The following is a 27,163-nucleotide window of genomic DNA, read 5'->3' on the forward strand; positions in this document are numbered from 1 at the left end:
GCGAGATCATGGCCAACAACCTCCTTCCCTCAGTAAGAGCATTGAAGATGGGTCGTGGCTGGGTCTTCCAGCATGACAACGACCCGAAACACACAGCCAGGGCAACTAAGGAGTGGCTCCGTAAGAAGCATCTCAAGGTCCTGGAGTGGCCTAGCCAGTCTCCAGACCTGAACCCAATAGAAAATCTTGTGAGGGAGCTGAAAGTCCGTACTGCCCAGCGACAGCCCCGAAATCTGAAGGATCTGGAGAAGGTCTGTATGGAGGAGTAGGCCAAAATCCCTGCTGCACTGTGTGCAAACCTGGTCAAGAACTACTGGAAACGTATGATCTCTGTAATTGCAAACAAAGGATACTGTACCAAATATTAAGATCTGCTTTTCTGATGTATCAAATTGTAATGGCATTCTTCCTCCTCTTCTGAAGAGGAGTAGCGAGAAGGATCGGAGGACCAATACACAGCGTGGTAAGTGTCCATAACGTTTATAAAGACATAAACTGAAGACTACAAAACAATAAACGTGAAACGAACAAAACCGAAACAGTACCGTGTGGCAACAAACACACACACGGAAAACAAACACCCACAAACCAAAAGTGAAACCCAGGCTACCTAAGTATGATTCTCAATCAGAGACAACTAACGACAGCTGCCTCTGATTGAGAACCATACTAGGCTGAACTCAAAACCCCAACATAGAAAAACACACAGACTGCCCACACCAACTCACGCCCTGACCATACTAAATAAAGACAAAACAAAGGAAATAAAGGTCAGAACGTGACACAAATACTTATGTCATGCAATAAAATGCAAATGAATTACTTAAAAATCATACAATGTGATTTTCTGGATTTTTGTTTTAGATTCCATCTCTCACAGTTGAAGTGTTCCTATGATAAAAATTACAGACCTCTACATGCTTTGTAAGTAGGAAAACCTGCAAAATCGGCAGTGTATCAAATACTTGTTCTCCCCACTGTATATACTGTACTCAATACCATCTACTGCATCTTGCCTATGCCGTTCTGAACCATCACTCATTCATATATCTTTATTTACATATTCTTCATCCATTTACACTTGTGTATATAAGGTTGTTGTTGTGAAATTGTTAGGTTAGATTACTTGTTGGTTATTACTGCATTGTCGAAACTAGAAGCACAAGAATTTCTCTACACTTGGATTAACATCTGCTAACCATGTGTATGGGACAAATAACATTTCATTTGATTTGGAATAGAGTTGGAATAGAGTTCCATGTGGTCATGGCTCTATGTACTGTGCACCTCCCATAGTCTGTTCTGGACTTGGGGACTGTGAGGATACCTCTGGTGGCATGTCTTGTGGGGTATGCATGGGTGTCCGAGCTGTGTGCTAGTATTTTAAACAGACAGCTCGGTACCTTCAGCTTGTCAACACCTCTTACAAAAACAAGTAATGAGGAAGTCAATCTCTCCTCCACTTTGAGCCATGAGAGATTGACATGCACATCATTGTTAGCTCTCCATGTACTTTTCAGGGCCAGCCATGCTGCCCTGTTCTGAGCCAACTGCAATTTTCCTGAGTCCTTTTTTGTGGCACCTGACCACATGACTGAACAGTAGTCCAGGTGTGACAAAACTAAGGCCTGTAAGACCTGCCTTGTTAATAGTGCTGTTAAGAATGCAGAGCTGCTCTTTGTTATGGACAGACTTCTCCCCATTTTGGCTACTGTTTTATCGATATGTTTTGACCGTGACAGTTTACAATCCAGGCAGTTTAGTCACCTCAACTTGCTAAATTTCCACATTATTCATTACAAGATGTAGTTGAGGTTTAGGGTTTAGTGAATGATTTATCCCAAATACAATGTTTTTAGTTTTGGAAATATGTAGGACTAACTTATTCCTTACTACCCATTCTGAAACTAAGTGCAGCTCTTTGTTGAGTGTTGCAGTCATTTCAGTCGCTGTAGTAGCTGACATGTATAGTGTTGAGTCATCCTCATACCTAGACACACTGGCCTTACTCAAAGCCAGTGGAATGTTGTTTGTAAACATTTAAAAAAGAAAGGGGCCAAAACCGCTACCATGGGAATTCCTGCTTCTACCTGGATTATGTTTCTCTCAGCCAATCATCAGTCTAATCGACCTGGCCCGGGTATCCTGGAAGGACATTGACCTCATCCCGTCAGTTGAGGATCCCTGGTCATTCTTTAAAAGTAACTTCCTCACCATTTTAGATAAGCATGCTCCGTTCAAAAAATGCAGAACTAAGAACAGATATAGCCCTTGGTTCACTCCAGACCTGACTGCCCTCGACCAGCACAAAAACATCCTGTGGCGGACTGCAATAGCATCGAATAGTCCCCGCGATATGCAACTGTTCAGGGAAGTCAGGAACCAATACACGCAGTCAGTCAGGAAAGCTAAGGCCAGCTTCTTCAGGCAGAAGAAGCTCCAACTCCAAAAAGTTCTGGGACACTGTGAAGTCCATGGAGAACAAGAGCACCTTCTCCCAGCTGCCCACTGCTCTGAGGCTAGGTAGCACGGTCACCACCGATAAATCCATGATTATCGAAAACTTCAACAAGCATTTCTCAACGGCTGGCCATGCCTTCCGCCTGGCTACTCCAACCTCGGCCAACAGCTCCGCCCCCCCCGCAGCTACTCGCCCAAGCCTCCCCAGGTTCTCCTTTACCCAAATCCAGATAGCAGATGTTCTGAAAGAGTTGCAAAACCTGGACCCGTACAAATCAGCAGGGCTTGACAATCTGGACCCTCTATTTCTGAAACTATCCGTCGCCATTGTCGCAACCCCTATTACCAGCCTGTTCAACCTCTCTTTCATATCGTCTGAGATCCCCAAGGATTGGAAAGCTGCCGCAGTCATCCCCCTCTTCAAAGGGTGAGACACCCTGGACCCAAACTGTTACAGACCTATATCCATCCTGCCCTGCCTATCTAAGGTCTTCGAAAGCCAAGTCAACAAACAGGTCACTGACCATCTCGAATCCCACCGTACCTTCTCCGCTGTGCAATCTGGTTTCCGAGCCGGTCACGGGTGCACCTCAGCTACGCTCAAGGTACTAAACGATATCATAACCGCCATCGATAAAAGACAGTACTGTGCAGCCGTCTTCATCGACCTTGCCAAGGCTTGAGACTGTGTCAATCACCATATTCTTATCGGCAGACTCAGTAGCCTTGGTTTTTATGATGACTGCCGTGCCTGGTTCACCAACTACTTTGCAGACAGAGTTCAGTGTGTCAAATCGGAGGGCATGCTGTCCGGTCCTCTGGCAGTCTCTATGGGGGTGCCACAGGGTTCAATTCTCGGGCTGACTCTTTTCTCTGTATATATCAATGATGTTGCTCTTGCTGCGGGCGATTCCCTGATCCACCTCTACGCAGACGACACCATTCTATATACTCCCGGCCTGTCCTTGGACACTGTGCTATCTAACCTCCAAACGAGCTTCAATGCCATACAACACTCCTTCCGTGGCCTCCAACTGCTCTTAAACGCTAATAAAACCAAATGCATGCTTTTCAACCGTTCGCTGCCTGCACCCGCACGCCTGACTAGCATCACCACCCTGGATGGTTCCGACCTTGAATATGTGGACATCTGTAAGTACCTAGTTGTCTGGCTAGACTGTAAACTCTCCTTCCAGACTCATATCAAACATCTCCAATCGAAAATCAAATCTAGAGTCGGCTTTCTATTCCGCAACAAAGCCTCCTTCACTCACGCCGCCAAACTTACCCTAGTAAAACTGACTATCCTACCGATCCTCGACTTCGGCGATGTCATCTACAAAATAGCTTCCAACACTCTACTCAGCAAACTGGATGCAGTTTATCACAGTGCCATCCGTTTTGTTACTAAAGCACCTTATACCACCCACCACTGCGACCTGTATGCTCTAGTCGGCTGGCCCTCGCTACATATTCGTCGCCAGACCCACTGGCTCCAGGTCATCTACAAGTCCATGCTAGGTAAAGCTCCGCCTTATCTCAGTTCACTGGTCACGATGGCAACACCCACCCGTAGCACGCGCTCCAGCAGGTGTATCTCACTGATCATCCCTAAAGCCAACACCTCATTTGGCCGCCTTTCGTTCCAGTTCTCTGTTGCCTGTGACTGGAACGAATTGCAAAAATCGCTGAAGTTGGAGACTTTTATCTCCCTCACCAACTTCAAACATCTGCTATCTGAGCAGCTAACCGATCGCTGCAGCTGTACATAGGCTATCGGTAAATAGCCCACCCAATTTTACCTACCTCATCCCCATACTGTATATATTTATTTACTTTTCTGCTCTTTTGCACACCAGTATCTCTACCTGCACATGACCATCTGATCATTTATCACTCCAGTGTTAATCTGCAAAATTGTAATTATTCGCCTACCTCCTCATGCCTTTTGCACACAATGTATATAGACTATTTTTTTCTACTGTGTTATTGACTTGTTAATTGTTTACTCCATGTGTAACTCTGTGTTGTCTGTTCACACTGCTATGCTTTATCTTTGCCAGGTCACAGTTGCAAATGAGAACTTGTTCTCAACTAGCCTACCTGGTTAAATAAAGGTGAAATAAAAAATAAAATAAAAAATAAGTCATTTGTGTAAGTGCCATGCCGTGCTTGTCGAGCGTCCTTCCCTGTAAGCATGTTGAAAGTCTGTTGTCAATTTGTTTACACCCTCGACAACTACTGTGATGATTATTATTTGACCATGCTGGTCATTTATGAACATTTAAACATCTTGGCCATGTTCTGTTATAATCTCCACCCCTCATAGCCTGGTTCTTCTCATGGTTTCTTCCTAGGTTTTGGCCTTTCTAGGGAATTTTTTCCTAGCCACCGTGCTTCGACAACTGCATTGCTTGCTGTTTGGCTTTTAGGCTGGGTTTCTGTACAGCACTGATCAAATTAAATGTATTTATATAGCCCTTCTTACATCAGCTGCTATATCAAAGTGCTGTACAAAAACCCAGCCTAAAACCCCAAACATATTGCACATACAGGCACAAATCTAAATTACACCTGTGCTGGAATAATACATTATGGCATTTCAAACATGATAGTACAAAAAAACGCATTTCATATTTCCACAAACTTCTGTGTTTCCTTTCAAATTGTATCAAAAATAGGTCCTGAGCTACAGGCAGTTAGATTTGGGTCCTGAGCTACAGGCAGTTAGATTTGGGTCCTGAGCTACAGGCAGTTAGATTTGGGTATGTCATTTTGGGTGAAAATTGAAAAAAAGGGGCGGATCCTTTTAATGGGTTTGTGCTTATTAGTAATTGGAATAAGCAATTATATAAATGTGTCAAGTGCAGCGTCTGGTTGCTCCTCATTACACACCCCAGACCAGCAGCGTCTGGTTGCTCCTCATTACACACCACAGACCAGCAGCGTCTGGTTGCTCCTCATTCATTACACACCACAGACCAGCAGCGTCTGGTTGCTCCTCATTACACACCACAGACCAGCAAATATTATTTACATCATCAACATATTAATCAATAAAAAACGTATTGTATGACCTCTCATACACCATATTAGGCCCAGACATTGGAACTTTGGTTTTCCTAGATAAATAAATGAAATCAAAGTTTATTTGTCACGTGCGCTGAATACAACAGGTGTAGTAGACCTTACTTGCTTAAAATGGCTATTATATTGTGATCAGTACATCCTATGGATTTGGATACTGCTTGAAAGCAAATTCTGCAGCAGTAGTGATGATTAATACATGTTGATGATTTAATTCCTGTGCTGTTTGTAACTACCTGGTAGGTTGACCAACAACCTGATCCAGGTTACAGGCACTGGTTACAGTTTGAAGCTTTCCTGATTGGGCAGCTTGATGATGTCCAGTCAATATTTAAATCACCCAGAAAATATACTTCTGTTGATATCACATACATTATCAAGCATTTCACACGTTATCCAGATACTGACTGTTACCACTTGGTGGTCTATAGCAGCTTCCCACCAGAATGGGCTTTAGGTGAGGCAGATGAACCTGTAGCCATATTACTTCAACATTATTTAGCATAAGATCCTCTCTAAGCTTTACAGGAATGTGGTTCTTTATATTTCCACGCCTAGTCATGGCGACGTATATTTTCTCATTGTACATTTTTGGGGCTTTAGTACTTCTCTTAGCAGAACTTTTAGAGTGTCACAACTCCCGCCGAAGTTGGCTCCCCCGCCTGTTCGGGCGGTGTTCGGCGGTCGTCGTCACCGGACTACTAGAAGTTGGCTCCCCCGCCTGTTCGGGCGGTGTTCGGCGGTCGTCGTCACCGGACTACTAGCCGCCACCGATCCCTTTTTCTTTTCGGTTAGTTTTGTCTCATTTGTTACACCTGTTCCTATTTTGTGTGTGTGTGATTTTCTTCCCTATTCAGCGTATGGAACCCGCCCATTTGTTGTGCGGGATTATTTTGATGTTCACGTTGTATCGTTGGTGTTGTTAGTGCTCTGGACCTTGTTACCCGTTATTTGGGTTGGTCAGTGTTTGCGCCCTGCGTGTTGGGCATTTCATTTTGGTGTCGTATTAAAGTGCACTTTTCCCCTGGACCTCTCTGCTCTCTGCACCTGATTCCTCGCTACACATCTAGCCAGCCCTGACATAGAGAGCATTGGTTAACATTTTGATTGTCATTGAACCATTTGTTATCTTTCTTACTTGTGTGGGTTAGGTACAGGAACTTAGCGAGCTGGTTGATTGTAGCGCTAGTCGTTTCGCTGGCAACGTACTTTATAGTTATTTTAATCACGGCGGTTATTGGTTTCATGGTTTCGGGGAGGATACCATGCTTGTGCGTTTTCTCTTACCGCTCCCTGATGCTGCACCCTCTAACTGGAGTGAGTGTGCCTGCTCCTGATACCCGAGATGTCAGGGTTCTTAGCGCGGCTCACTTTTGATGCCTCAAAAGCTGTGCTCGCAAGCTCTGACTTCTGAGATTGGCAAACAAACGTGGGATGTAGGTCCCAAGTAGTAAATTAAGTTGTTTTAGTGAGTAGGGCAAAGTAAGCTGAACAAAGTCTATGATAGTATAATGGTGGGTGTTTAATCCGAGCTTGTTTGACAGTTTTAGTCAGCAAAATGCCGTGTTTGCGAGTCGCAGAACTACTATTCTATTTTCAAAGCCGTGGCAAGTTTCGCGTAGTAGTTTTGCACGTGTAGCTGTTGTAGACGAATTAACCTTGTCACGTGTCTATTTGACGTTCGCTTCAACAGGTGAAGCCTGTCAGAACCCGTAGTGTTTGAATAGCTATCCTCTATGTCTGCTAAGAATGTTTCAGTGTTGTTTGGCTGACCTGGAACGGGGTCAAAGGTGAGGAAGTTTAACGATTTTGTCAAGGTGTTCGGAGCTAAGAATGTGGAGAAGGTTGGCTTCATCCTGTCAGGAATTATGGGCAGTTTAGCCATGAGGAGAAGCTTTGTTGGCAAGGAGGCGCCATATTACACTGTGTAAAATGGCCAAGAGGAAAAGACTGAGGGACCCCTGAGAGAGGTAAAGTCTGAAACCTTCTGCCGTGTTCCCGCCTTTCTGTACCGAGCTCCGGTTGTGAGCTTGGTTGTTTGGTTGGGTGACTGTTCTGGAGTTCCTCCAGGTGGTATCAGCTCCTACTGCTGCTAGCGTGGGGGTGAGACTGGTAGGGAGCACTACAGGGTTAAAGATCATCTCCTACTGCTGCTAGCGTTGGGGTGAGACTGGTAGGGAGCACCACAGGGTTAAAGATCATCTCCTACAGCTGCTAGCGTGGGGGTGGTAGGGAGCACCACAGGGTTAAATATCATCTCCTACTGCTGCTGGCGTGGGGGTGATGGGGAGACTGGTAGGGAGCACCATAGGGTTAAAGATCATCTCCTACTGCTGCTGGCGTGGGGATGAGGGGGAGACTGGTAGGGAGCACCACAGGGTTAAAGATCAGCTCCTACTGCTGCTAGCGTGGGGGTGAGGGGGAGACTGGTAGGGAGCAGCACAGGGTTAAAGATCATCTCTTACTGCTGCTAGCGTGGGGGTGAGGGGGAGACTGGTAGGGAGCACTACAGGGTTAAAGATCATCTCCTACTGCTGCTAGCGTGGGGGTGAGGGGGAGACTGGTAGGGAGCACCACAGGGTTAAAGATCATCTCCTACTGCTGCTGGTGTGGGGATGAGGGGGAGACTGGTAGGGAGCACCACAGGGTTAAAGATCAGCTCCTACTGCTGCTGGCATGGGGATGAGGGGGAGACTGGTAGGGAGCACCACAGGGTTAAAGATCAGCTCCTACTGCTGCTGGCGTGGGGATGAGGGGGAGACTGGTAGGGAGCACCACAGGGTTAAAGATCATCTCCTACTGCTGCTAGCGTGGGGGTGAGACTGGTAGGGAGCACTACAGGGTTAAAGATCAGCTCCTACTGCTGCTAGCGTGGGGGTGAGACTGGTAGGGAGCACCACAGGGTTAAAGATCAGCTCCTACTGCTGCTGGCGTGGGGATGAGGGGGAGACTGATAGGGAGCACCACAGGGTTAAAGATCAGCTCCTACTGCTGCTGGCGTGGGGATGAGGGGGAGACTGGTAGGGAGCACCACAGGGTTAAAGATCAGCTCCTACTGCTGCTGGCGTGGGGATGAGGGGGAGACTGGTAGGGAGCACCACAGGGTTAAAGATCAGCTCCTACTGCTGCTGGCGTGGGGATGAGGGGGAGACTGGTAGGGAGCACCACAGGGTTAAAGATCAGCTCCTACTGCTGCTAGCGTGGGGGTGAGACTGGTAGGGAGCACCACAGGCTTAAAGATCAGCTCCTACTGCTGCTGGCGTGGGGATGAGGGGGAGACTGGTAGGGAGCACCACAGCGTTAAAGATCAGCTCCTACTGCTGCTAGCGTGGGGGTGAGACTGGTAGGGAGCACTACAGGGTTAAAGATCATCTCCTACTGCTGCTGGCGTGGGGATGAGGGGGAGACTGGTAGGGAGCACCACAGGGTTAAAGATCAGCTCCTACTGCTGCTGGCGTGGGGATGAGGGGGAGACTGGTAGGGAGCACCACAGGGTTAAAGATCAGCTCCTACTGCTGCTAGCGTGGGGATGAGGGGGAGACTGGTAGGGAGCACTACAGGGTTAAAGATCAGCTCCTACTGCTGCTAGCGTGGGGGTGAGACTGGTAGGGAGCACTACAGGGTTAAAGATCATCTCCTACTGCTGCTGGCGTGGGATGAGGGGGAGACTGGTAGGGAGCACCACAGGGTTAAAGATCAGCTCCTACTGCTGCTAGCGTGGGGATGAGGGGGAGACTGGTAGGGAGCACTACAGGGTTAAAGATAATCTCCTACTGCTGCTAGTGTGGGGGTGAGACTGGTAGGGAGCACCACAGGGTTAAAGATCAGCTCCTACTGCTGCTGGCGTGGGGATGAGGGGGAGACTGGTAGGGAGCACCACAGGGTTAAAGACCAGCTCCTACTGCTGCCAGCGTGGGGGTTGAGACTGGTAGGGAGCACCACAGGGTTAAAGATCAGCTCTTACTGCTGCTAGCGCGGGGGTGAGGGGGAGACTGGTAGGGAGCACCATAGGGTTAAAGATCATCTCCTACTGCTGCTGGCGTGGGGATGAGGGGGAGACTGGTAGGGAGCACCACAGGGTTAAAGATCAGCTCCTACTGCTGCTAGCGTGGGGGTGAGGGGGAGACTGGTAGGGAGCACCACAGGGTTAAAGATCATCTCCTACTGCTGCTAGCGTGGGGGTGAGGGGGAGACTGGTAGGGAGCACTACAGGGTTAAAGATCAGCTCCTACTGCTGCTGGCGTGGGGATGAGGGGGAGACTGGTAGGGAGCACCACAGGGTTAAAGATCAGCTCCTACTGCTGCTGGCGTGGGGATGAGGGGGAGACTGGTAGGGAGCACCACAGGGTTAAAGATCATCTCCTACTGCTGCTAGCGTGGGGGTGAGGGGGAGACTGGTAGGGAGCACTACAGGGTTAAAGATCAGCTCCTACTGCTGCTAGCGTGGGGGTGAGACTGGTAGGGAGCACCACAGGCTTAAAGATCAGCTCCTACTGCTGCTGGCGTGGGGATGAGGGGGAGACTGGTAGGGAGCACCACAGCGTTAAAGATCAGCTCCTACTGCTGCTAGCGTGGGGGTGAGACTGGTAGGGAGCACTACAGGGTTAAAGATCATCTCCTACTGCTGCTGGCGTGGGGATGAGGGGGAGACTGGTAGGGAGCACCACAGGGTTAAAGATCAGCTCCTACTGCTGCTGGCGTGGGGATGAGGGGGAGACTGGTAGGGAGCACCACAGGGTTAAAGATCAGCTCCTACTGCTGCTAGCGTGGGGATGAGGGGGAGACTGGTAGGGAGCACTACAGGGTTAAAGATCAGCTCCTACTGCTGCTAGCGTGGGGGTGAGACTGGTAGGGAGCACTACAGGGTTAAAGATCATCTCCTACTGCTGCTGGCGTGGGATGAGGGGGAGACTGGTAGGGAGCACCACAGGGTTAAAGATCAGCTCCTACTGCTGCTAGCGTGGGGATGAGGGGGAGACTGGTAGGGAGCACTACAGGGTTAAAGATAATCTCCTACTGCTGCTAGTGTGGGGGTGAGACTGGTAGGGAGCACCACAGGGTTAAAGATCAGCTCCTACTGCTGCTGGCGTGGGGATGAGGGGGAGACTGGTAGGGAGCACCACAGGGTTAAAGACCAGCTCCTACTGCTGCCAGCGTGGGGGTTGAGACTGGTAGGGAGCACCACAGGGTTAAAGATCAGCTCTTACTGCTGCTAGCGCGGGGGTGAGGGGGAGACTGGTAGGGAGCACCATAGGGTTAAAGATCATCTCCTACTGCTGCTGGCGTGGGGATGAGGGGGAGACTGGTAGGGAGCACCACAGGGTTAAAGATCAGCTCCTACTGCTGCTAGCGTGGGGGTGAGGGGGAGACTGGTAGGGAGCACCACAGGGTTAAAGATCATCTCCTACTGCTGCTAGCGTGGGGGTGAGGGGGAGACTGGTAGGGAGCACTACAGGGTTAAAGATCAGCTCCTACTGCTGCTGGCGTGGGGATGAGGGGGAGACTGGTAGGGAGCACCACAGGGTTAAAGATCAGCTCCTACTGCTGCTGGCGTGGGGATGAGGGGGAGACTGGTAGGGAGCACCACAGGGTTAAAGATCATCTCCTACTGCTGCTAGCGTGGGGGTGAGGGGGAGACTGGTAGGGAGCACTACAGGGTTAAAGATCAGCTCCTACTGCTGCTAGCGTGGGGGTGAGACTGGTAGGGAGCACCACAGGCTTAAAGATCAGCTCCTACTGCTGCTGGCGTGGGGATGAGGGGGAGACTGGTAGGGAGCACCACAGCGTTAAAGATCAGCTCCTACTGCTGCTAGCGTGGGGGTGAGACTGGTAGGGAGCACTACAGGGTTAAAGATCATCTCCTACTGCTGCTGGCGTGGGGATGAGGGGGAGACTGGTAGGGAGCACCACAGGGTTAAAGATCAGCTCCTACTGCTGCTGGCGTGGGGATGAGGGGGAGACTGGTAGGGAGCACCACAGGGTTAAAGATCAGCTCCTACTGCTGCTAGCGTGGGGATGAGGGGGAGACTGGTAGGGAGCACTACAGGGTTAAAGATCAGCTCCTACTGCTGCTAGCGTGGGGGTGAGACTGGTAGGGAGCACTACAGGGTTAAAGATCATCTCCTACTGCTGCTGGCGTGGGATGAGGGGGAGACTGGTAGGGAGCACCACAGGGTTAAAGATCAGCTCCTACTGCTGCTAGCGTGGGGATGAGGGGGAGACTGGTAGGGAGCACTACAGGGTTAAAGATAATCTCCTACTGCTGCTAGTGTGGGGGTGAGACTGGTAGGGAGCACCACAGGGTTAAAGATCAGCTCCTACTGCTGCTGGCGTGGGGATGAGGGGGAGACTGGTAGGGAGCACCACAGGGTTAAAGACCAGCTCCTACTGCTGCCAGCGTGGGGGTTGAGACTGGTAGGGAGCACCACAGGGTTAAAGATCAGCTCTTACTGCTGCTAGCGCGGGGGTGAGGGGGAGACTGGTAGGGAGCACCATAGGGTTAAAGATCATCTCCTACTGCTGCTGGCGTGGGGATGAGGGGGAGACTGGTAGGGAGCACCACAGGGTTAAAGATCAGCTCCTACTGCTGCTAGCGTGGGGGTGAGGGGGAGACTGGTAGGGAGCACCACAGGGTTAAAGATCATCTCCTACTGCTGCTAGCGTGGGGGTGAGGGGGAGACTGGTAGGGAGCACTACAGGGTTAAAGATCAGCTCCTACTGCTGCTGGCGTGGGGATGAGGGGGAGACTGGTAGGGAGCACCACAGGGTTAAAGATCAGCTCCTACTGCTGCTGGCGTGGGGATGAGGGGGAGACTGGTAGGGAGCACCACAGGGTTAAAGATCATCTCCTACTGCTGCTAGCGTGGGGGTGAGGGGGAGACTGGTAGGGAGCACTACAGGGTTAAAGATCAGCTCCTACTGCTGCTGGCGTGGGGATGAGGGGGAGACTGGTAGGGAGCACCACAGGGTTAAAGATCAGCTCCTACTGCTGCTGGCGTGGGGATGAGGGGGAGACTGGTAGGGAGCACCACAGGGTTAAAGATCATCTCCTACTACTGCTAGCGTGGGGGTGAGACTGGTAGGGAGTACTACAGGGTTAAAGATCAGCTCCTACTGCTGCTGGCGTGGGGATGAGGGGGAGACTGGTAGGGAGCACCACAGGGTTAAAGATCATCTCCTACTGCTGCTGGCGTGGGGATGAGGGGAGACTGGTAGGGAGCACCACAGGGTTAAAGATCAGCTCCTACTGCTGCTAGCGTGGGGATGAAGGGGAGACTGGTAGGGAGCACTACAGGGTTAAAGATCAGCTCCTACTGCTGCTAGCGTGGGGGTGAGACTGGTAGGGAGCACTACAGGGTTAAAGATCATCTCCTACTGCTGCTGGCGTGGGATGAGGGGGAGACTGGTAGGGAGCACCACAGGGTTAAAGATCAGCTCCTAATGCTGCTAGCGTGGGGATGAGGGGGAGACTGGTAGGGAGCACTACAGGGTTAAAGATCATCTCCTACTGCTGCTAGCGTGGGGGTGAGACTGGTAGGGAGCACCACAGGGTTAAAGATCAGCTCCTACTGCTGCTGGCGTGGGGATGAGGGGGAGACTGGTAGGGAGCACCACAGGGTTAAAGATCAGCTCCTACTGCTGCTAGCGTGGGGGTGAGACTGGTAGGGAGCACCACAGGGTTAAAGATCAGCTCTTACTGCTGCTAGCGCGGGGGTGAGGGGGAGACTGGTAGGGAGCACCATAGGGTTAAAGATCATCTCCTACTGCTGCTGGCGTGGGGATGAGGGGGAGACTGGTAGGGAGCACCACAGGGTTAAAGATCAGCTCCTACTGCTGCTGGCGTGGGGATGAGGGGGAGACTGGTAGGGAGCACCACAGGGTTAAAGATCAGCTCCTACTGCTGCTGGCGTGGGGATGAGGGGAGACTGGTAGGGAGCACCACAGGGTTAAAGATCAGCTCCTACTGCTGCTAGCGTGGGGGTGAGACTGGTAGGGAGCACCACAGGCTTAAAGATCAGCTCCTACTGCTGCTGGCGTGGGGATGAGGGGGAGACTGGTATGGAGCACCACAGCGTTAAAGATCAGCTCCTACTGCTGCTAGCGTGGGGGTGAGACTGGTAGGGAGCACTACAGGGTTAAAGATCATCTCCTACTGCTGCTGGCGTGGGGATGAGGGGGAGACTGGTAGGGAGCACCACAGGGTTAAAGATCAGCTCCTACTGCTGCTGGCGTGGGGATGAGGGGGAGACTGGTAGGGAGCACCACAGGGTTAAAGATCAGCTCCTACTGCTGCTAGCGTGGGGATGAGGGGGAGACTGGTAGGGAGCACTACAGGGTTAAAGATCAGCTCCTACTGCTGCTAGCGTGGGGGTGAGACTGGTAGGGAGCACTACAGGGTTAAAGATCATCTCCTACTGCTGCTGGCGTGGGATGAGGGGGAGACTGGTAGGGAGCACCACAGGGTTAAAGATCAGCTCCTACTGCTGCTAGCGTGGGGATGAGGGGGAGACTGGTAGGGAGCACTACAGGGTTAAAGATCATCTCCTACTGCTGCTAGCGTGGGGGTGAGACTGGTAGGGAGCACCACAGGGTTAAAGATCAGCTCCTACTGCTGCTGGCGTGGGGATGAGGGGGAGACTGGTAGGGAGCACCACAGGGTTAAAGACCAGCTCCTACTGCTGCCAGCGTGGGGGTTGAGACTGGTAGGGAGCACCACAGGGTTAAAGATCAGCTCTTACTGCTGCTAGCGCGGGGGTGAGGGGGAGACTGGTAGGGAGCACCATAGGGTTAAAGATCATCTCCTACTGCTGCTGGCGTGGGGATGAGGGGGAGACTGGTAGGGAGCACCACAGGGTTAAAGATCAGCTCTTACTGCTGCTAGCGTGGGGGTGAGGGGGAGACTGGTAGGGAGCACCACAGGGTTAAAGATCATCTCCTACTGCTGCTAGTGTGGGGGTGAGGGGGAGACTGGTAGGGAGCACTACAGGGTTAAAGATCAGCTCCTACTGCTGCTGGCGTGGGGATGAGGGGGAGACTGGTAGGGAGCACCACAGGGTTAAAGATCAGCTCCTACTGCTGCTGGCGTGGGGATGAGGGGGAGACTGGTAGGGAGCACCACAGGGTTAAAGATCATCTCCTACTGCTGCTAGCGTGGGGGTGAGGGGGAGACTGGTAGGGAGCACTACAGGGTTAAAGATCAGCTCCTACTGCTGCTGGCGTGGGGATGAGGGGGAGACTGGTAGGGAGCACCACAGGGTTAAAGATCAGCTCCTACTGCTGCTGGCGTGGGGATGAGGGGGAGACTGGTAGGGAGCACCACAGGGTTAAAGATCATCTCCTACTACTGCTAGCGTGGGGGTGAGACTGGTAGGGAGCACTACAGGGTTAAAGATCAGCTCCTACTGCTGCTGGCGTGGGGATGAGGGGGAGACTGGTAGGGAGCACCACAGGGTTAAAGATCATCTCCTACTGCTGCTGGCGTGGGGATGAGGGGAGACTGGTAGGGAGCACCACAGGGTTAAAGATCAGCTCCTACTGCTGCTGGCGTGGGGATGAGGGGGAGACTGGTAGGGAGCACCACAGGGTTAAAGACCAGCTCCTACTGCTGCCAGCGTGGGGGTTGAGACTGGTAGGGAGCACCACAGGGTTAAAGATCAGCTCTTACTGCTGCTAGCGCGGGGGTGAGGGGGAGACTGGTAGGGAGCACCATGGGGTTAAAGATCATCTCCTACTGCTGCTGGCGTGGGGATGAGGGGGAGACTGGTAGGGAGCACCACAGGGTTAAAGATCAGCTCCTACTGCTGCTAGCGTGGGGGTGAGGGGGAGACTGGTAGGGAGCACCACAGGGTTAAAGATCATCTCCTACTGCTGCTAGCGTGGGGGTGAGGGGGAGACTGGTAGGGAGCACTACAGGGTTAAAGATCAGCTCCTACTGCTGCTGGCGTGGGGATGAGGGGGAGACTGGTAGGGAGCACCACAGGGTTAAAGATCAGCTCCTACTGCTGCTGGCGTGGGGATGAGGGGGAGACTGGTAGGGAGCACCACAGGGTTAAAGATCATCTCCTACTGCTGCTAGCGTGGGGGTGAGGGGGAGACTGGTAGGGAGCACTACAGGGTTAAAGATCAGCTCCTACTGCTGCTGGCGTGGGGATGAGGGGGAGACTGGTAGGGAGCACCACAGGGTTAAAGATCAGCTCCTACTGCTGCTGGCGTGGGGATGAGGGGGAGACTGGTAGGGAGCACCACAGGGTTAAAGATCATCTCCTACTACTGCTAGCGTGGGGGTGAGACTGGTAGGGAGCACTACAGGGTTAAAGATCAGCTCCTACTGCTGCTGGCGTGGGGATGAGGGGGAGACTGGTAGGGAGCACCACAGGGTTAAAGATCATCTCCTACTGCTGCTGGCGTGGGGATGAGGGGAGACTGGTAGGGAGCACCACAGGGTTAAAGATCAGCTCCTACTGCTGCTAGCGTGGGGATGAAGGGGAGACTGGTAGGGAGCACCACAGGGTTAAAGATCAGCTCCTACTGCTGCTGGCGTGGGGATGAGGGGGAGACTGGTAGGGAGCACCACAGGGTTAAAGATCATCTCCTACTACTGCTAGCGTGGGGGTGAGACTGGTAGGGAGCACTACAGGGTTAAAGATCAGCTCCTACTGCTGCTGGCGTGGGGATGAGGGGGAGACTGGTAGGGAGCACCACAGGGTTAAAGATCATCTCCTACTGCTGCTGGCGTGGGGATGAGGGGAGACTGGTAGGGAGCACTACAGGGTTAAAGATCAGCTCCTACTGCTGCTGGCGTGGGGATGAGGGGGAGACTGGTAGGGAGCACCACAGGGTTAAAGATCAGCTCCTACTGCTGCTGGCGTGGGGATGAGGGGGAGACTGGTAGGGAGCACCACAGGGTTAAAGATCATCTCCTACTACTGCTAGCGTGGGGGTGAGACTGGTAGGGAGCACTACAGGGTTAAAGATCAGCTCCTACTGCTGCTGGCGTGGGGATGAGGGGGAGACTGGTAGGGAGCACCACAGGGTTAAAGATCATCTCCTACTGCTGCTGGCGTGGGGATGAGGGGAGACTGGTAGGGAGCACCACAGGGTTAAAGATCAGCTCCTACTGCTGCTGGCGTGGGGATGAGGGGGAGACTGGTAGGGAGCACCACAGGGTTAAAGACCAGCTCCTACTGCTGCCAGCGTGGGGGTTGAGACTGGTAGGGAGCACCACAGGGTTAAAGATCAGCTCTTACTGCTGCTAGCGCGGGGGTGAGGGGGAGACTGGTAGGGAGCACCATGGGGTTAAAGATCATCTCCTACTGCTGCTGGCGTGGGGATGAGGGGGAGACTGGTAGGGAGCACCACAGGGTTAAAGATCAGCTCCTACTGCTGCTAGCGTGGGGGTGAGGGGGAGACTGGTAGGGAGCACCACAGGGTTAAAGATCATCTCCTACTGCTGCTAGCGTGGGGGTGAGGGGGAGACTGGTAGGGAGCACTACAGGGTTAAAGATCAGCTCCTACTGCTGCTGGCGTGGGGATGAGGGGGAGACTGGTAGGGAGCACCACAGGGTTAAAGATCAGCTCCTACTGCTGCTGGCGTGGGGATGAGGGGGAGACTGGTAGGGAGCACCACAGGGTTAAAGATCATCTCCTACTGCTGCTAGCGTGGGGGTGAGGGGGAGACTGGTAGGGAGCACTACAGGGTTAAAGATCAGCTCCTACTGCTGCTGGCGTGGGGATGAGGGGGAGACTGGTAGGGAGCACCACAGGGTTAAAGATCAGCTCCTACTGCTGCTGGCGTGGGGATGAGGGGGAGACTGGTAGGGAGCACCACAGGGTTAAAGATCATCTCCTACTACTGCTAGCGTGGGGGTGAGACTGGTAGGGAGCACTACAGGGTTAAAGATCAGCTCCTACTGCTGCTGGCGTGGGGATGAGGGGGAGACTGGTAGGGAGCACCACAGGGTTAAAGATCATCTCCTACTGCTGCTGGCGTGGGGATGAGGGGAGACTGGTAGGGAGCACCACAGGGTTAAAGATCAGCTCCTACTGCTGCTAGCGTGGGGATGAAGGGGAGACTGGTAGGGAGCACTACAGGGTTAAAGATCAGCTCCTACTGCTGCTAGCGTGGGGGTGAGACTGGTAGGGAGCACTACAGGGTTAAAGATCATCTCCTACTGCTGCTGGCGTGGGATGAGGGGGAGACTGGTAGGGAGCACCACAGGGTTAAAGATCAGCTCCTACTGCTGCTAGCGTGGGGATGAGGGGGAGACTGGTAGGGAGCACTACAGGGTTAAAGATCATCTCCTACTGCTGCTAGCGTGGGGGTGAGACTGGTAGGGAGCACCACAGGGTTAAAGATCAGCTCCTACTGCTGCTGGCGTGGGGATGAGGGGGAGACTGGTAGGGAGCACCACAGGGTTAAAGATCAGCTCCTACTGCTGCTAGCGTGGGGGTGAGACTGGTAGGGAGCACCACAGGGTTAAAGATCAGCTCTTACTGCTGCTAGCGCGGGGGTGAGGGGGAGACTGGTAGGGAGCACCATAGGGTTAAAGATCATCTCCTACTGCTGCTGGCGTGGGGATGAGGGGGAGACTGGTAGGGAGCACCACAGGGTTAAAGATCAGCTCCTACTGCTGCTAGCGTGGGGGTGAGGGGGAGACTGGTAGGGAGCACCACAGGGTTAAAGATCAGCTCCTACTGCTGCTAGCGTGGGGGTGAGGGGGGGACTGGTAGGGAGCACTACAGGGTTAAAGATCATCTCCTACAGCTGCTAGCATGGGGGTGAGGGGGAGAATGGTAGGGAGCACCACAGGGTTAAAGATCATCTCCTACTGCTGCTAGCGTGGGGGTGAGGGGGAGACTGGTAGGGAGCACCACAGGGTTAAAGATCAGCTCCTACTGCTGCTGGCGTGGGGATGAGGGGGAGACTGGTAGGGAGCACCACAGGGTTAAAGATCAGCTCCTACTGCTGCTGGCGTGGGGATGAGGGGGAGACTGGTAGGGAGCACCACAGGGTTAAAGATCATCTCCTACTGCTGCTAGCGTGGGGGTGAGGGGGAGACTGGTAGGGAGCACTACAGGGTTAAAGATCAGCTCCTACTGCTGCTGGCGTGGGGATGAGGGGGAGACTGGTAGGGAGCACCATAGGGTTAAAGATCAGCTCCTACTGCTGCTGGCGTGGGGATGAGGGGGAGACTGGTAGGGAGCACCACAGGGTTAAAGATCATCTCCTACTGCTGCTAGCGTGGGGGTGAGACTGGTAGGGAGCACTACAGGGTTAAAGATCAGCTCCTACTGCTGCTGGCGTGGGGATGAGGGGGAGACTGGTATGGAGCACCACAGCGTTAAAGATCAGCTCCTACTGCTGCTAGCGTGGGGGTGAGACTGGTAGGGAGCACTACAGGGTTAAAGATCATCTCCTACTGCTGCTGGCGTGGGGATGAGGGGGAGACTGGTAGGGAGCACCACAGGGTTAAAGATCAGCTCCTACTGCTGTTGGCGTGGGGATGAGGGGGAGACTGGTAGGGAGCACCACAGGGTTAAAGATCAGCTCCTACTGCTGCTAGCGTGGGGATGAGGGGGAGACTGGTAGGGAGCACTACAGGGTTAAAGATCAGCTCCTACTGCTGCTAGCGTGGGGGTGAGACTGGTAGGGAGCACTACAGGGTTAAAGATCATCTCCTACTGCTGCTGGCGTGGGATGAGGGGGAGACTGGTAGGGAGCACCACAGGGTTAAAGATCAGCTCCTACTGCTGCTAGCGTGGGGATGAGGGGGAGACTGGTAGGGAGCACTACAGGGTTAAAGATCATCTCCTACTGCTGCTAGCGTGGGGGTGAGACTGGTAGGGAGCACCAAAGGGTTAAAGATCAGCTCCTACTGCTGCTGGCGTGGGGATGAGGGGGAGACTGGTAGGGAGCACCACAGGGTTAAAGACCAGCTCCTACTGCTGCCAGCGTGGGGGTTGAGACTGGTAGGGAGCACCACAGGGTTAAAGATCAGCTCTTACTGCTGCTAGCGCGGGGGTGAGGGGGAGACTGGTAGGGAGCACCATAGGGTTAAAGATCATCTCCTACTGCTGCTGGCGTGGGGATGAGGGGGAGACTGGTAGGGAGCACCACAGGGTTAAAGATCAGCTCCTACTGCTGCTAGCGTGGGGGTGAGGGGGAGACTGGTAGGGAGCACCACAGGGTTAAAGATCATCTCCTACTGCTGCTAGTGTGGGGGTGAGGGGGAGACTGGTAGGGAGCACTACAGGGTTAAAGATCAGCTCCTACTGCTGCTGGCGTGGGGATGAGGGGGAGACTGGTAGGGAGCACCACAGGGTTAAAGATCAGCTCCTACTGCTGCTGGCGTGGGGATGAGGGGGAGACTGGTAGGGAGCACCACAGGGTTAAAGATCATCTCCTACTGCTGCTAGCGTGGGGGTGAGGGGGAGACTGGTAGGGAGCACTACAGGCTTAAAGATCAGCTCCTACTGCTGCTGGCGTGGGGATGAGGGGGAGACTGGTAGGGAGCACCACAGGGTTAAAGATCAGCTCCTACTGCTGCTGGCGTGGGGATGAGGGGGAGACTGGTAGGGAGCACCACAGGGTTAAAGATCATCTCCTACTACTGCTAGCGTGGGGGTGAGACTGGTAGGGAGCACTACAGGGTTAAAGATCAGCTCCTACTGCTGCTGGCGTGGGGATGAGGGGGAGACTGGTAGGGAGCACCACAGGGTTAAAGATCATCTCCTACTGCTGCTGGCGTGGGGATGAGGGGAGACTGGTAGGGAGCACCACAGGGTTAAAGATCAGCTCCTACTGCTGCTGGCGTGGGGATGAGGGGGAGACTGGTAGGGAGCACCACAGGGTTAAAGACCAGCTCCTACTGCTGCCAGCGTGGGGGTTGAGACTGGTAGGGAGCACCACAGGGTTAAAGATCAGCTCTTACTGCTGCTAGTGCGGGGGTGAGGGGGAGACTGGTAGGGAGCACCATGGGGTTAAAGATCATCTCCTACTGCTGCTGGCGTGGGGATGAGGGGGAGACTGGTAGGGAGCACCACAGGGTTAAAGATCAGCTCCTACTGCTGCTAGCGTGGGGGTGAGGGGGAGACTGGTAGGGAGCACCAGAGGGTTAAAGATCATCTCCTACTGCTGCTAGCGTGGGGGTGAGGGGGAGACTGGTAGGGAGCACTACAGGGTTAAAGATCAGCTCCTACTGCTGCTGGCGTGGGGATGAGGGGGAGACTGGTAGGGAGCACCACAGGGTTAAAGATCAGCTCCTACTGCTGCTGGCGTGGGGATGAGGGGGAGACTGGTAGGGAGCACCACAGGGTTAAAGATCATCTCCTACTGCTGCTAGCGTGGGGGTGAGGGGGAGACTGGTAGGGAGCACTACAGGGTTAAAGATCAGCTCCTACTGCTGCTTGCGTGGGGATGAGGGGGAGACTGGTAGGGAGCACCACAGGGTTAAAGATCAGCTCCTACTGCTGCTGGCGTGGGGATGAGGGGGAGACTGGTAGGGAGCACCACAGGGTTAAAGATCATCTCCTACTACTGCTAGCGTGGGGGTGAGACTGGTAGGGAGCACTACAGGGTTAAAGATCATCTCCTACTGCTGCTGGCGTGGGGATGAGGGGGAGACTGGTAGGGAGCACCACAGGGTTAAAGATCAGCTCCTACTGCTGCTAGCGTGGGGATGAAGGGGAGACTGGTAGGGAGCACTACAGGGTTAAAGATCAGCTCCTACTGCTGCTAGCGTGGGGGTGAGACTGGTAGGGAGCACTACAGGGTTAAAGATCATCTCCTACTGCTGCTGGCGTGGGATGAGGGGGAGACTGGTAGGGAGCACCACAGGGTTAAAGATCAGCTCCTACTGCTGCTAGCGTGGGGATGAGGGGGAGACTGGTAGGGAGCACTACAGGGTTAAAGATCATCTCCTACTGCTGCTAGCGTGGGGGTGAGACTGGTAGGGAGCACCACAGGGTTAAAGATCAGCTCCTACTGCTGCTGGCGTGGGGATGAGGGGGAGACTGGTAGGGAGCACCACAGGGTTAAAGATCAGCTCCTACTGCTGCTAGCGTGGGGGTGAGACTGGTAGGGAGCACCACAGGGTTAAAGATCAGCTCTTACTGCTGCTAGCGCGGGGGTGAGGGGGAGACTGGTAGGGAGCACCATAGGGTTAAAGATCATCTCCTACTGCTGCTGGCGTGGGGATGAGGGGGAGACTGGTAGGGAGCACCACAGGGTTAAAGATCAGCTCCTACTGCTGCTAGCGTGGGGGTGAGGGGGAGACTGGTAGGGAGCACCACAGGGTTAAAGATCAGCTCCTACTGCTGCTAGCGTGGGGGTGAGGGGGGGACTGGTAGGGAGCACTACAGGGTTAAAGATCATCTCCTACAGCTGCTAGCGTGGGGGTGAGGGGGAGAATGGTAGGGAGCACCACAGGGTTAAAGATCATCTCCTACTGCTGCTAGCGTGGGGGTGAGGGGGAGACTGGTAGGGAGCACCACAGGGTTAAAGATCAGCTCCTACTGCTGCTGGCGTGGGGATGAGGGGGAGACTGGTAGGGAGCACCACAGGGTTAAAGATCAGCTCCTACTGCTGCTGGCGTGGGGATGAGGGGGAGACTGGTAGGGAGCACCACAGGGTTAAAGATCATCTCCTACTGCTGCTAGCGTGGGGGTGAGGGGGAGACTGGTAGGGAGCACTACAGGGTTAAAGATCAGCTCCTACTGCTGCTGGCGTGGGGATGAGGGGGAGACTGGTAGGGAGCACCACAGGGTTAAAGATCAGCTCCTACTGCTGCTGGCGTGGGGATGAGGGGGAGACTGGTAGGGAGCACCACAGGGTTAAAGATCATCTCCTACTGCTGCTAGCGTGGGGGTGAGACTGGTAGGGAGCACTACAGGGTTAAAGATCAGCTCCTACTGCTGCTGGCGTGGGGATGAGGGGGAGACTGGTAGGGAGCACCACAGGGTTAAAGATCATCTCCTACTGCTGCTGGCGTGGGGATGAGGGGAGACTGGTAGGGAGCACCACAGGGTTAAAGATCATCTCCTACTGCTGCTGGCGTGGGGATGAGGGGGAGACTGGTAGGGAGCACCACAGGGTTAAAGATCAGCTCCTACTGCTGCTGGCGTGGGGATGAGGGGGAGACTGGTAGGGAGCACCACAGGGTTAAAGATCATCTCCTACTGCTGCTGGCGTGGGGATGAGGGGGAGACTGGTAGGGAGCATCACAGGGTTAAAGATCAGCTCCTACTGCTGCTGGCGTGGGGATGAGGGGGAGACTGGTAGGGAGCACCACAGGGTTAAAGATCATCTCCTACTGCTGCTAGCGTGGGGGTGAGACTGGTAGGGAGCACCACAGGGTTAAAGGTCATTCACAGTTGAGGGTTCCAGATCAAAGCTGATGGTGAAAATTACATGGTTTGGGCTTTTCATGCAATAATCGTTTAACGGTCATATATTTATTGATGACTAAGTATAAAAAACATACATGCTATAGTGCTAGCCATTAAAGTAAAGTAAAAGTATTTTCCAATAGAGCTGACATATACGACATCTACTGTGAATGGAGTCTCCGCGAATATGGGAACATTGCCTTTAAAGGCTTCTGACAAAGGGGCGATTGAATCCCGGTCAAGGTATGATGATTACCATACATCACTCCTTTATGGTCACCTCAAGAAAGTACCATGAACGGTAACACTTTTCTTAGAAGATGAGAGAGTCGACAGTTGTCAGAAGTCAAACCATCCAGTCAACAAACCACAGAAAATGTGTTTATTAAAAGTTAAGCCAAATGCCCCAAATTCACATCAAATACTGAAAAATGTTTATTTAAGAGACAATAACAAGGAGTTTCAATACAGGAACATTTTTATTAATCAGAGAATCACTGTATAAAGATGTGAATGGTGGATGGCTTGATAAAGCGGATAAGACAGGGATTCTCAAACCTCTCCTCTGGGACCCCCAGCCGTCCCAAACCTCTCCTCAGGACAACTAGCTGTTCCAAACCTCTCCTCAGGACAACTAGCTGTTCCAAACCTCTCCTCGGAGACCCCCAGCTGTTCCAAACCTCTCCTCAGGACAACTAGCTGTTCCAAACCTCTCCTCTGAGACACCCAGCTGTTCCAAACCTCTCCTCAGGACAACTAGCTGTTCCAAACCTCTACTCGGGACAACTAGCTGTTCCAAACCTCTCCTCGGGATAACTAGCTGTTCCAAACCTCTTCTCAGGACAACTAGCTGTTCCAAACCTCTCCTCGGAGACCCCCAGCTGTTCCAAACCTCTCCTCAGGACAACTAGCTGTTCCAAACCTCTCCTCAGGACAACTAGCTGTTCCAAACCTCTCCTCAGGACAACTAGCTGTTCCAAACCTCTCCTCGGAGACCCCCAGCTGTTCCAAACCTCTCCTCAGGACAACTAGCTGTTCCAAACCTCTCCTCGGAGACCCCCAGCTGTTCCAAACCTCTTCTCAGGACAACTAGCTGTTCCAAACCTCTACTCGGGACAACTAGCTGTTCCAAACCTCTCCTCGGGATAACTAGCTGTTCCAAACCTCTTCTCAGGACAACTAGCTGTTCCAAACCTCTCCTCTGGGACCCCCAGCCGTCCCAAACCTCTCCTCAGGACAACTAGCTGTTCCAAACCTCTCCTCAGGACAACTAGCTGTTCCAAACCTCTCCTCAGGACAACTAGCTGTTCCAAACCTCTCCTCATGACAACTAGCTGTTCCAAACCTCTCCTCAGGACAACTAGCTGTTCCAAACCTCTCCTCGGAGACCCCCAGCTGTTCCAAACCTCTCCTCAGGACAACTAGCTGTTCCAAACCTCTCCTCGGAGACCCCCAGCTGTTCCAAACCTCTTCTCAGGACAACTAGCTGTTCCAAACCTCTACTCGGGACAACTAGCTGTTCCAAACCTCTCCTCGGGATAACTAGCTGTTCCAAACCTCTTCTCAGGACAACTAGCTGTTCCAAACCTCTCCTCTGAGACCCCCAGCTGTTCCAAACCTCTCCTCAGGACCCACAGCTGTTCCAAACCTCTCCTCAGGACCCACAGCTGTTCCAAACCTCTCCTCAGGACACACAGCTGTTCCAAACCTCTCCTCAGGACCCACAGCTGTTCCAAACCTCTCCTCAGGACAACTAGCTGTTCCAAACCTCTCATCTGGGACCCCCAACTGTTCCAAACCTCTCCCCTGAGACCCCCAGCTGTTCCAAACCTCTCCTCTGAGACCCCCAGCTCTTCCAAACCTCTCCTCTGAGACCCCCAGCTGTTCCAAACCTCTCCTCAGGACCCCAAGATGTTCCAAACCTCTCCTCAGGACCCCCAGCTGTTCCAAACCTCTCCTCAGGACCCCCAGCTGTTCCAAACCTATCCTCTGAGACCCCCATCTGTTCCAAACCTCTCCTCGGGAACCCCAGCTGTTCCAAACCTCTCCTCGGGAACCCCAGCTGTTCCAAATCTCTTCTTGGGGACCCACAGCTGTTCCAAACCTCTCCTTGGGGACCCCAGCTGTTCCAAACCTCTCCTCAGGGACCCCCAGCTGTTCCAAACCTCTCCTCTTGGACTCCCAGACATTCAACGTATTTTACCTATACCATAGCTAGCACACCTGATTCAACTTGTCAACTAATAATCAGGCCCTTATAGGTGAATCAGGTGAGCTACTTCAGGGCTATTTCAACATTGTGAATTGTCTGAGGATCCCCAGAGGAGAGGGGTAAGAGACTGGTAGCGGTAGAGATGTCTGAGGGTCCCCAGAGGAGAGGGGTAACAGACTGGTAGCAGTAGAGATGTCTGAGGGTCCCCAGAGGAGAGGGGTAAGAGACAGAGATGTCTGAGGGTCCCCTGAGGAGAGGGGTAAGAGACAGTAGAGATGTCTGAGGGTCCCCTGAGGAGAGGGGTAAGAGACTGGTAGCAGTAGAGATGTCTGAGGATCCCCTGAAGAGAGGGGTAAGAGACTGGTAGCAGTAGAGATGTCTGAGGCTATGGTAGAGATAGTAGAGATGGGTACATGTCTTCATGAGAACTAGAGAACAGTCAGGAAGGTTTGTGATGTCGTCATCATTAATTATAGCAACAACAGAACATAGAAATGTCCGGAGAAATTCATCAAGAGCAGGTGGGAGTTCCAAACGGCACCCTATTCACTAGATAGTGCACTACTGGCCCGGGTCAAAAGTAGTGCACTATCAAGGGACTAGGTTGCCATTTTGGACAAGACTTAGAAATGACCCAACAATTCACTAACAACAGGAGAAACAGAATATTATGTTTTATACGTGTGATGAGTAAATAGTGCAGCGCTGTCCTCTCTGTCTGTCCCCTCTCTCTGTCTGTGCTCTCTCTCTGTCTGTGCTCTCTCTCTGTCTGTGCTCTCTCTTTGTCGTCTGGTCTTGTATAATGTACACCAGGCAGGTTTCAACCAGGCATGTTCCAGGTCCTGACCTCTCAGGGCTGTAGATGGTCCTCATCCGTTCATTAAGGAGACCTGAGTATGGAGGTCTGAGGCACAAGGGGAATGTTTCTGTGGATCTGCTTGTACTCCTCCAGGGCTGGTCTGGGTTTGAGTGGGGAGGAACAGTTTATAAAGGTTCCCATTTCACCTTCTGTTTCTCTGTCGTTTTAAGAAAACATACAAAGCATCATCGTTCCATCAGAGGCTGTAGTAATAATATTACTACGACATATAAACGTCAACAAAAAAACTAAACGACATCCTCAAACCAAACAGAGGAAAAACAAGTAAGGCTAATGAAGAGGAAACACAGGAGGCCAAAGAGAATGTGGGTGTGTCTAAGAGAGGACAACCAAACTGAAGAGATCCAGGGTCATAGTGAGAACGAAGCCAGTCTGTTCCTGGTTCAGCTGACATCTCTACAGACAGACATCCAGGGAGAGTCTGTAGCCGCAGAGAGGCACTGTGCTGTGGTCAGGGTGTGTGTGGGCAGTGTGTTTTGCATGGTCAGGATCTCTACCATAAAATCAGAATATAGACCTTTCCAAGGAGCCCTTTCAGATTCTTATGTGGAAGGTACTGCAAAACAGAGACAGAACCGACAGAGAACATGTTAAGGAACAACACACTGACCTACTCTCATGACCTCAATAACACATATTAGATTATTCTAGATTATTCTGTAGGCTAACAAAACTTAAATTAGATGATGCTGGATACAGACATTACTCTACTGTAGGCTCATACAACACACGTTAGATGATGCTGGATACAACAGACAGTTACTGTTAATAATCTAATACACATTAGATTATTCTGGATACAGACAGACAGTTCTGTAGGCTAATATACCACACATTAGATGATGCTGGATACAATACCCCATAATGACAAGATTAAAAAAAGGTTTTTATCAATAAAAACTGAAATATCACAATTACATAAGTATTCAGGCCCTTTACTCAGTACTTTGTTGAAGCACCTTTGGCAGTGATTACAGCCTCGAGTCTTCTTCGGTATGACGCTACAAGCTTGGCACACCTGTATCTGGGGAGTTTCTACCATTCTTCTCTGCAGATATCCCGAGTGGCGCAGTGGTCTAAGACACTGCAGCTCAGTGCTAGAGGTGTCACTACAGACCCTGGTTTGATTCCAGGCTGTA

At 52.5% G+C, this 27,163-nt stretch overlaps 1 protein-coding gene across 3 annotated transcripts in view; it reads right to left on the reverse strand.

Annotated features, from left to right (window-relative positions):
- Positions 1-23,300: 23,300 nt before the first annotated feature.
- LOC110501421 (calcium and integrin-binding family member 2) overlaps positions 23,301-27,163 on the reverse strand; it is a 59,288-nt gene continuing 55,425 nt past the window's right edge. Inside the window, exons 6-7 of one of the 3 annotated variants that reach the window (XR_016491137.1) lie at positions 23,674-26,580; positions 23,301-23,642 (exon numbers count right to left, since the gene is read on the reverse strand). Coding sequence is in view for 1 of the 3 variants with exons in the window: in XM_036961240.2 (XP_036817135.1) it covers positions 26,559-26,580 (22 nt within the window). In the remaining 2 variants the exon portion in view is untranslated. Of the gene's footprint in view, positions 26,581-27,163 lie in introns of all 3 variants that reach the window. The other 2 variants (XR_016491138.1, XM_036961240.2) reach the window with 2 other exon arrangements.

The sequence above is a fragment of the Oncorhynchus mykiss genome, chromosome 2 (genome assembly GCF_057628025.1).
Source record: "Oncorhynchus mykiss isolate SJ-2025 chromosome 2, ASM5762802v1, whole genome shotgun sequence".
In the NCBI taxonomy this organism is placed as follows: domain Eukaryota; kingdom Metazoa; phylum Chordata; class Actinopteri; order Salmoniformes; family Salmonidae; genus Oncorhynchus; species Oncorhynchus mykiss.